At 45.3% G+C, this 10,846-nt stretch overlaps 1 protein-coding gene, 1 long non-coding RNA gene and 1 pseudogene across 2 annotated transcripts in view; 1 reads left to right on the forward strand and 2 right to left on the reverse strand.

The window, feature by feature from the left end:
* DOCK8 (dedicator of cytokinesis 8) overlaps positions 1-5,972 on the reverse strand; it is a 219,317-nt gene extending 213,345 nt beyond the window's left edge. The window contains exon 1 of the mRNA XM_081802802.1: positions 5,832-5,972. Coding sequence (XP_081658928.1) covers positions 5,832-5,884 — 53 coding nt within the window. The 5' untranslated portion in view covers positions 5,885-5,972. The remainder of the gene's footprint in view (positions 1-5,831) is intronic.
* A 20-nt stretch (positions 5,973-5,992) lies between these two features.
* LOC145716975 (uncharacterized) lies at positions 5,993-7,140 on the forward strand. The gene is made up of 2 exons (XR_014139926.1): positions 5,993-6,352; positions 6,644-7,140. It is a non-coding gene; the product is annotated as an uncharacterized LOC145716975 (long non-coding RNA).
* A 3,289-nt stretch (positions 7,141-10,429) lies between these two features.
* LOC115944130 (small nucleolar RNA U3) lies at positions 10,430-10,516 on the reverse strand (annotated as a pseudogene).
* Positions 10,517-10,846: the final 330 nt, after the last annotated feature.

Genomic DNA, 10,846 nt, shown 5'->3' on the forward strand with positions numbered 1-10,846 from the left:
AAGACTGTTGAATCTCAGATCTGTACCTCTGAAACAAATAGTGCAATATATGTTAAGAAAAAAAAAAAAGAAGAAGGTAGCAGGAGGGGAAGAATGAAGGGGGGGAAATCGGAGGGGCACAATAACAGAAAATGAATTCAACAAATCATTGTATATGCAATCGATGCAATTTTACAGAGCCTTACCTCAATTACAATGTAGATCTACATTGATTGACATGGAGAGTTGTTCATAATATTTAAAATTAACAAAACAAACCCCAAAGCAGCATATCCAATAAGATCTTATTTTTGTGAAAATGCAAGGCTATACATGCAAATGTTGAGCTGTAATTTATGGGTGGTCAACATTTTTGCTTACTTGTTTCCTATTTCTCACGTTGAACACGGATGAAAAGAACAGAGGGCAGGGGAAACTCTTTCTGACACCACTAATCCTGCTTTTTTAGTCCTGCATTTGATCTGAATGCAGTGGGACACAGTATCCTGTGCCAACTTTACCAATTTGTTTGATCTCACGGAACCCCAGCATACAGATGCCTTCATACATACTTTCAGAGAGATCAGCCTGTTTTTATTCTGTGTGTCCCCAAGTTGTCCAAACAGCCAGCTGCACCACTACAGCGTGAGTTCCAGAAGCAGAGGGACCACACTTACCACAACCATATAAACGCATGCATTTCCCTGGACCCTAGAGAACCCTTGCGGCTGCTGGTTGCTAATAAATTAGACTAGACCCTTGTGGGAACTGCGATAGTACATTTTGTTTTAACACTTTCCTATTGACCAAAACAGGAATAAGCACCTGATTGTTTGCCACTGAAAAAAATTAAGGCCTCCTGTTTCTTTTTTTTTTTTTTTAACATTTTATTTATCAGAGAGAGAGATCACAAGCAGGGGGGAGGGGTAGAGGGAAAAGCAGGCTCCCCACTGAGCAGGGAGCCCAAGGTGGGGCTCGATCCCAGGACCCTGAGATCATGACCTGAGCCAAAGGCAGATGCTTAACCAACTGAGCCACCCAGGCGCCCCAGGCCTCCTGTTTCTTACCCTTCCTCAGCAAGAAGTCTGAGCGTCACATCCCTGCCTCCTCAAGGTCCCTGTTAAACAAGAGGACGGAAAGATGGGGAGCTCATAACATCACCCCATTCCATCACTAGCTCTGTCTGGGGAGCTGAGATAGGAGACCTCGTCCCTTGAGTTCTATCTCTCTCCCCAGGTAACCACATGATGCAATTATATTTGCTTTCCACAGGTAACCATATGACGCAATTATACATCTATCTTCCATGTAGAAGTGAACATTAGCTCCACACATGCATGTGAACTGTCAGAGCTCAGAGAACTCCAAATGAAGAAAATTTCACCCTGGCAGAAGGTTCTTTCATTTGCACTTGACGCCCAAAGTCAAGTAGAGCTGTCCCAAGAATCTGGAAGAAAATGATTTGGAATGTGAAAGACCAAAATTCCTGAGTTTGATTGCCTAAAGCCTTGTCTATTGGTTGTTGGTCTAGAACACGTTCAACAAATGAAGCAATTCCAGGAAGCACCAACATCCTGCTCTGCCATCACTACTAAAGATTTAGTTTAGTTTCACTGCTGACACACATTTATACATAAATTTCTATGCCTGCATCATCTTCATAGACAAAATAGCAAAGACTTCTCAGGAAGATCTCTATACCTTCATCTTGTTCTGGTCCTAATGCCCAAAATTATTGGGATTCTTAAATGCAATCTGTTTTCTCAGCTCCTTGTTTTTATCTTCCATAAAATCACTCTGTAATGATGATTATTTTGCTTAACATTTTGTCCCTTTTCTACAACAATGCAATGTAGATATATAAAGTTCTTAGCGCAATGTTTGGCACGTGGTGAGCAGTCAATAAACGTTACTTATTTTCCTGTTATCTTAATATAAAACTGAGACGACAGCATGGTATAGAGATTAAAGGAGAGGATTTTGAAGCCAGGCTGCCTCCATCTGAACCCCAGCTCTGCCCTTTGTTAGCTATTTTGTGACTTTGGACAATTTTTAGGACTTCTCCGTGCTCAGTTTCTCCGTGTGTAAAATGGAGGTAATAATTGTTCATACTTCATAGGAGTAAATTAGTTATAACGTGCAAAGATTTAGACTGCCATACAGTAGCCATGTTATAAGCATAAGCTATTATTATTTATTCCTTTCAATCCTGAGTGTCCAGAAGATCATTTATGTTTTTTCCGCCTTCTGACTTTTGCTCTCTTTACCCAGAGACCTTATTTTACTTTAATATGTGCTAAATTCTATATCTATTTTGTGTGTGAAAGAAACCAAGATTTCCCTTAATGAATTTTCAGAATATTAGTAATAATTTTTATAATCTATGAAAGCACTAAATGCCAGTAAGAAAGAAAGGTAGTTGATCAGACTTGGTGCTCGTACAAGGACTGTATTATGACACTTAAAGCAGCAGTGTCTGAAATCCCAAATGCAAACATTACCATGAATTTCTTAACTCAATCTAGTCCTTTTGTGCACAGGAAGTCAGCGACAATTACACTGAAACAAAGATGAGTATGTGAAACTTACACGAAATTAAATTTTACTTTCCCAGCTCAGAAAACTTCAGTGGAGGATCTTTTCCCCTGTATCTCCCCGAGAGGTGGGTTCTAGAGAAACGTTTAACTGTAACAAGTCACACGATTACATCATACAATTACACTTTGTCCCCAAAACAAAACAAAAAGTCCTATAGGATGGGACTCTTCCAACATGTGGATTTCCAACATATGGGAATTTAGGCTTCTTCAGAGCATGGGAGAGCCAGGGCAATCGTGGGGGATGGGCACTGGTGGGCACTCCCAGGTTCCTGTTTTGCTTTGGCCCTGCCCCTAAACTGAGCAATGTTACTTGCAGAAAGCCACAGAATTTGGGAGCAGTGGGGGACACTCTTTTCCCACTGTGAGTTAGTCAGCTCGCTCTTTCCTGAGGTTGGTGCGGGCAGAACTGAGCTCTTTACAAAGAAAAATTTTAATATATCTGATTTGAATATTTCTGTAATAGGAAGCACGCTGATTTTACCCCCACAAACATTTTCAAGGGATAGTTCGTCTTATTCTGAGTAGAAAGGTGAAAAAATGGAAAAAATGGGAACCCATGCTAAATGTACTTGAGGGCCGTATTTCAACACTGGGTAGGCATGCAAGGGAAAACATTTTCTTTTCCAACTGCAAAACTGCAAAATGTCACATTGGTGGTTTAAACACCGATCAGAACACAGAAAAGTTTGCCAGTGCGGCTACTGAGATGAGAATTTTTTTTTTTTTTAAAGTCATTCCCTGCTTGCTTTCAAAGGAAATTATTAAGGCTCGTGCATCAAAATAGCACATGCCCAATTAAGAGCACAGTCTTTGGAGTAGTTTGTAATCTCTGCTACTCTTGCTTGGCCTTTAACAAATTGCATGGCCTTTTGCAAACTACATCTCCAAGCTTCACTGTCCTTCTATATGAGATTTCATGTGAGTCTCCTAAGATTTTTGTAAGGATTTAGTGATATAATCCATGAAGCATATCACAGTGTCTGGGACAGAGTAAGTGCTCAATAAATGGTGAGTTTTAATATGATACTAATACCAGGTATGTCCTTACTAAATCCACTCCTTTGAACAACACTTTCTGCTAAGCTCCTTAGTATAACTCTTTCACCTAAGACACAAATGCTTCCAAAGGGAAAGCAGAACCCCCCCAAATAGGAATATCCGATCCTTTTTCTTGCCTGAGGATTAGGGAACCTTTTATACTTAACTTGAATGAGGCTCTTCTTGTTCAGATTGCATCACACACTCTGTTCCACTGGGTGTGTCTGGTGATCTCAGCAAAGGGATGGAAGTCACATGAGGGAGAACATCCGCCCCAGCAGCTCCAACCTACGGCTGGTGGACCCAGCCCAAAGTGCTCTCTAACTGCAGCTTCCTCTCCTACCCTTCTTCCTTAGGCTCTCAAAAACGATGATGATACGGACAGTGATGAAGCTGATGGCAAGGTCGATGAGGACCGCTAACACTTAACACTTATTCTGAGCCACACGCTATGGGCACCTATTTCAAAACCTCAATCTTCCCAACGGTCGTAAGAAGTAGGTCCTATGATTTATCCCATTTGACATATAAAGAAACCAAAGTTTACAAAGGTTAAATAACAGGCCCAGGGCCCCACAGTGTGTAGCAGGGGGCCAATCTGCAAGCAGGTCCTAATTCTAGCCAGGGCCTTTATTCTTAACCCTCAGGCCACACCAGCCCCACGACTACTTTCAAGAGTGCATACAGGATTAGTGCAGGTCCCGCTGCTCTCCCCAGATCAACTCCACCAAACCCCACAGTCTCGAACATCTTTCTGTCCCAGCCATGCTTCCTGAGCTAAAATTCACAGGGCCCGAAGAGCAGTAGCTCTGGCAAGTGGTACACCCATTGCTCACTTCAGTTTGATTCCCATACTCCCCAAACGAATTCATTGCCCCTTCTGGCTTGCAACAGCCATGAACCCTAATGCTAAATAAATAAAAATAAATAAATAAATATAAAATCAAATCAAATCCCCATAGGGAGACTCCTGATGGACATCATGCCTTTTAACTAGTACCTTTGGTACTCCAACATTAATATACAATGCCCATTAATAATTAAATTCATTTTAAAGATGAAGAAATAGTAAGGTACAAGGAATGGTTTGCCCACAGCTACCCAGCAGGTGGACATCAAACAGCAATAAAGCTCAGTGGGCCCTGGCCGGGGTGGGGGGCTTACCACCTGATTATTCGGGGCTTCTAATGCCTTGTGGCTCCAACCTCTCCACACGCCCTCCGCACACAAAATGTACTGTGCAACTACCCTCTCACGGGCTCAGCTAGAAGAATAACACGTCCTAGAGCAGGGAGGGCACAGGAGAATAACAAGTTGAGCCTTCGGGACCAGTTTCGTGTTATCTTTTAACCGGACAGTCTCATTTCTCAGGGCAAGACAAAAATGTCCCCCAATACTTGTCAGCAGTTTTCAGCGGAGGGAAAACTGCAGCTGCAGCACCTCTGGCGAGAACTTGGAGCAGTAAATGTGCTCACACTGAGTGTGCGCGATTTGGATTAGGAACCGGACGGTGAGGTGGATTCATTGCCCTTAGTTCTCCGCCGGAGCGCTAGAAATGTAAAAATGCCAGCCACAGGCCATTCCTTTTTGTTTATTTAAATGGAGAATTTTTTAAAAAATCACTTTTTCCGCTTCACGGCTCCTTGGGACCAGGGAATAAAAATAGCGATGTCAACAGGAGCCAAACTTCTTCGGAGGGGAAAATACAAAGAGAGGGGAAAGAGCCCTGCTCAGAACAGCCCAAGTCCTCAGCCGCTGCCTGGAAACACAAGTCGCACTGCAACCGCTTCTTGACTTGCCCCATCTCCCGGCAGGTCTCAAAGGCCGCACTTCATCAGGAAGTCCGCGGCGAGCCCAGCACAGCTCGCCCTGCGCCCTTCACCCTCCCCGGCGCGGCCACCTGTCAGACCCCGAGGGCGGCGCGGGCGACGCGGGTCGCGGAGGTGGCCCCGAGGGCTCGCTCAGGGAAGGGACGCCGGTGGCCCGGGACACCCGGGAGGGCTGGGACCGTCGCGGAGGCGCGGGCGGAGGCCGGCGCGCACGGACACTGTCGCGCGCTCAGCGGCCCCAGCGCGGCCGCCTCCGGGGTGGCGGGAGGGGGGTCGCAGGTGCACCCCGCCGCGCCGTCCCCGGGACTCGGCCCCCGCGCGGCGCTCGGCCGGCCCGGGGCGGTGCGGCGGCGGCGGCTGCGCGGCGCCGCGGGGCGCGTCTTACCTGTTGATCTTGAGCGCGAACGCGCGCCGCTCCGCGCCCGGCAGCGTGGCCATGGTCCGCGCGCGGCTCGTCCGCCTCTAGGGGCGCGGGGCGCGGACGGCGGGGGCCCGGCGCGCCGCGGAGCCGCTGCAGCGCACGCCGAGCGGGGCGCGAGCCTCATCTGTCAGTGGGGCTGCAAACTTCCGCATTTGCACCTTCGGCGCCGCAGCCACGGCGGGGGAGGGCCCAGCCTCGGAGCTGCCGCGGCGGCGAGCCCAGCCAGCCACCCGGCGCCCGGCCCGGCACTCAGGGAGCGGCGGGCGAGAGGGTGTGGACACGCCGCGGAACTGCCCTCCGGATGCTCCGAGCGACGGCGCGCTCCGGCCGCGGGGGCCCTGACCTCGGGCAGAAGCGAGCGCGGGCGGAGGGCTCCGCGACGGCGAGCCAGGCCGGAAACTCCATCTGCCCGGAGCCGCGGGGCTGCCAGCGCCTGAGGGCAGGAGCGGGAACGCGCTGTCCGCCCGCCCCGCGCGCTCGGCGAGGTCGGGAAACCGGCCCCGCACGTGTCCGCGCTGGGCCTTCTGAAGGGTCCGCACCAAGCCTGGGGGCGGGGGGTGCGGGGGGGGGGAGGCAGATTTGAAAACACAACCAACCAACCCACCAACCAGGGTACAAATCAACTTTTGCGAAAGATGTCTCCCTCATCCTTCCTGGGGCACTTGAGTTAAATATAATGAATCCAGCCAAGGAATAAACATTGTTAAGTTATCCCCCAATGCCCCCTTCAATTTTTTCTTTCTTTCTTCTTCTTTTTTTTTTTTTTTTCCCAACAGGAGGATAAATGCTTTTCTCTGGGAAAACACTGCACGCCTCTTTCCTGTGATTCAAGAATATGCTGCAGCCCTGTTTATTTCAGTTTCAGATGAGAAGTCGGCTAAGAGGCCCAGACCCAACTCAAGAAAAATCAGAAAAGTCCCAATGCTCACCGGAGTGGGAAAGTACATGTTTATTTCAAGTTACTGGTTGCTCAGAGTGTTGCTCTAATAGAGCATTCTCTAAATTCTACCTCTGTTTGGCAACTTGCCCTTTAAAAAATACTAAAGCGGGATATTTTTGGTTCAGAGCTACACTGCTGTCCAGTGTGACTATTGACCATTGGAACAGATGGTTAGTCTGCATTGAGATATACTGAGTGTGTAAAATGCACATTGGATTTTGAAGACAGTGTAGAGAAAATAATGCAAAAATATCCTGTTAGTGATTTTTTTAAATGTTAGTTACATGTTAAAATGATAGTTTTGATATTAGGCAAATAAAATGTTAAAATTAATTTCACCTGTTTGTTTTTCCCTCTTTACAATGTGGCCTTCGTGAAAGAAAATCTAAATTACACACGTAGTTCACATATGAGGGTCACATATGTTCCTATCAGGCACTGCTGGTTTGTAGTTTGCAACCTAATATGTAAGTAAAACTCCTAAGGACTGAATTGAGTCTCTTCTTGTTGGCCTTCCTTTCTCTGGCTTTGCCTGGCTGTTAGTTTAGTAATTCCTCAGAGCTGGTTAGGTGACTTTTCCCTGCAAATATCAATGCCTTTAAGCATATAAGACAAAGTTCTTCAGTCCAACGTTATTATATAGGCTATGAAAAAAGATCCAAGGAAAAGAAAGCTTTTTGTAATGTGGAGTTTCTGACTTCCAAATTCTAAGTCTATTTACTGCACTGGGATCTATAAGCCAACATTTAGATCAAGAGATGCTGAGAGAACAACTCTGTGACGACTTCTCAAACTGAGAGCAAATGGGTGATTTGTAGACGGTTCTTTACACCAGAATCTTGAGTCTGCTGTGTACCAAGTCAGCCTTTCATATGGCTCCTTTGAGTTTCTAAATGTTTGTGACACACATGTTCCTACAGAGCAAAAATATTCTAGTTTCCACACAAACGCAAATAAAATGTAATGAGAGTATCTCAGATTTTCAGAATTTGCAATCAAGGAAAACTTTTTTTGGCGGGGGACAGGGTAAGGGGGAATGGAATCATAAAATCTCCCATCTTACACCAGGGCATGCTGCATTCAACTTAGTATTTGATACCTAATTATAAAGATTAGGCCAGCATTATGCTCCATGCTGTCCATTCTTGGATGGTTAGAAATGACTCCAAATTTCCTCAACAGCCTTTTAACAATTCACCGCCTATTTTTAAAATGTATCTGCTCTGGGATACATTCACAGATCACAGACCACTAGCTAAATCCCTGGCTTCTCACTACTTCTTTAGTTCCCTGTAGTTGGGTGTCTCTCCTGGCTGCCCGCCCTGTCCAAAATGCACTCTAGGGACGCCTGGGTAGCTCAGTCGGTTAAGCGCCTGCCTTCGGCTCAGGTCATGATCCCAGGGTCCTGGGTTCCTTGCTCAGTGGGGAGTCTGTTTCTTCCGCTGCCTGCTCTGCCTGCCACTCCCCCTGCTTGTGTGCTCTTTCTCTCTCTCTGACAAATAAATAAAATCTTAAAAAAAAAAAAAAAGCACTCTAGAAAGCCTCCTTTCCACACCTATGACCTCTCTTGGCCTTCCTCTTTCTCTGCATCTCTGTGTCATCGATTTTGTTTTCATCTTCATAAAATTCCTCCCTTGGCTTTTTTTTTTTTTAGAGAAAGGGAGCGAGCTCAGGGTGGGGAAGTGCGGGGAGGGGCAGAGGGAGAAGGAGAGAGAGAATCTTAAGCAGACTCCACGCCCAGTGCAGAGCCAATTCAGGGCTCCATCTCATGACCCTGCGATCATGATGGGAGCCGAAATCAAGAGTTGGATGCTTAACCAACTGAGCCACCCAGGCTCTTGACTTCTATAACAGATGTAATGTCCATTATGACATCTAGCTTTCCCTACGTCTTCTTACCTCTCCGAAAAGCCAACCTCTTTCTTTACACTGCGTCGTTCATATTTTATTTAACAAATAGCACTTACCTTGTACCAGGGCCTGTTCGGAGCCTTTACAAATGTTAATTAATTAGTTAATTACAAACATTAAGTGATAACATTATGCCTACTTTGCAACCAGGAAAACTGAGGCTCAGAGAGGTTAAGTGATTTGCCCAAGATCACAAACTAGTAAGGGACAGAGTCATTTCCAATCCTAAATTAATGCCTATCTCCCAAATACGTCCACTTGAATATCCTCAAACTCCACGAATATAAAACACTCTCTACCTCTTGTACCCATTTGTAACCTGGCTATCCCTCTGTGATCGCTCATTTCTATTGGTGGCCCTCTTTGCCCATTTGCCAATTTTAGAACTTTGGAGTCATCTAGGGTGGGAAAAGCAGGAAACCTGTGTTCTGGATCCAGCTTTTCATGAACTGTGTGACCCGGAACCAGTCACCCTGCGCTTGGCTGACAGAGCCCTCCATCTCAGGCTGACGCCATCTGCTCGCCTCCCTCTGAACTCTGTGAATGTGTCAGTTCTAACTTCTTCCTCTTCTTTACCCTTTGGATCTAATCGTCCACCAAGCTCTGTTATTTATGCTTCATAAACCTCACTCCTCTTTAGTGTCATTGTCCTCACTGCTTCCCTTTTGACCCAGCTCTCAGCAATCAATGTCTGGATAACAGCACCAAAAAAAAGTTTTTAATGGCCTCCCTGCTTGTCACTTCTTTTTTATTCTGATTGAACTGAACTCTAACATTGTATGAGTCTGACTAAGACGCTTGTTTCATCATCTTCTTTCCCTGCTCAGTTAACTTTGGTGACTTCCCATAACCGTACAACCAAGTGTGATCTCTCCAACTGGTTTATAGTCCCACTTCATGTAACTAATTCTAAACCTTACCTCTCTGTCGAAGCAAGGAAGATGTCCTGGCCTGGGGCCTTCTTTGCTGGTGTCATTCTTTCTGCCATCCTCACCTGAAATGCTAACCAGTCTCTCCTGATCCTTCAAAGTTTGAATGGAGTTTACACCTTCCATCTCTACCTGAAGGAGTATGTCTTTCAGTGTGACAGCACCTTGAACTAGCTAGAAAGGGTAGGTCATTACCAATGAACACAACCTAGTGGAATTTAAGGTCCATAGGACTACAGAGAAAAGTGTGATCATTTGCACATCTCCTTCTTTATTCCCCAAACCATTTAAGATTTTGTTTATCTGTCACCTTCTGAGAGCATCTATTTAACATTGGAATGCCCCCTTCCCTACTCTGACACTTCTAACTCCATTTCCAACTTTGTTTTTCTCTAAAGGACTTTATCACTATCTGACATACTCTATAATTTATTTATGTTTATGATCCCTCATGCTTCTAGAATATGATTCCATAAGTGCAGAGATTCTTGTTTTATTCACTGCTCTATCTCTATTGCCTAGAACAATTCCTGACGCATACTAAGTGTTTGACAAGTACTTGTTGAATAAATGAATGCAGAGCAGACACTCAGTAAGTATTTGCTTTTTTTTTCTTTTAAGATTTTATTTATTTATTTGAGAGAGAGAATGAGATAGAGAGAACATGAGAGGGGGGAGGGTCAGAGGGAGAAGCAGACTCCCTGCTGAGCGGGGATCCTGATGCGGGACTCGATCCTAGGACTCCAGGATCATAACCTGAGCCAAAGGCAGTCGCTTAACCAACTGAGCCACCCAGGCACCCTCAGTAAGTATTTGTTAAAGTGAACTTAGTAACAAACTATAGAAATGATCCCTGAAAGTATAGTCTTAGATGGGAGTAATCGAGTTTCACGTGTCCTTCAGAAGAAAGTAAGAATCTTTTTTATTCTCTTGAGTATTTCAGCTGTGCCTTTGTATGCACATCTTCCAGCTCTGTTTTGTCTTTATCTTTTGGGTGGAGAAATGAAACCAGCACATAGATTATTACAAGCAAGTGGATATTTGTATTGTTGTCTTATAATTGAAGACAAATACAGAAAGATTTGTGTGCTGGCATTTAAAGCCAGCCATTAGAATAGGAGTTCCTATTTTTCTCCACTTTATTCCTTATACTGTCACAAGAAATCTGTAAATAAGAAAAGAATAAAGAATAAGAAATT

This window comes from Leptonychotes weddellii, chromosome 14 (genome assembly GCF_054177405.1).
Source record: "Leptonychotes weddellii isolate Sample4059 chromosome 14, ASM5417740v2, whole genome shotgun sequence".
In the NCBI taxonomy this organism is placed as follows: Eukaryota; Metazoa; Chordata; class Mammalia; order Carnivora; family Phocidae; genus Leptonychotes; species Leptonychotes weddellii.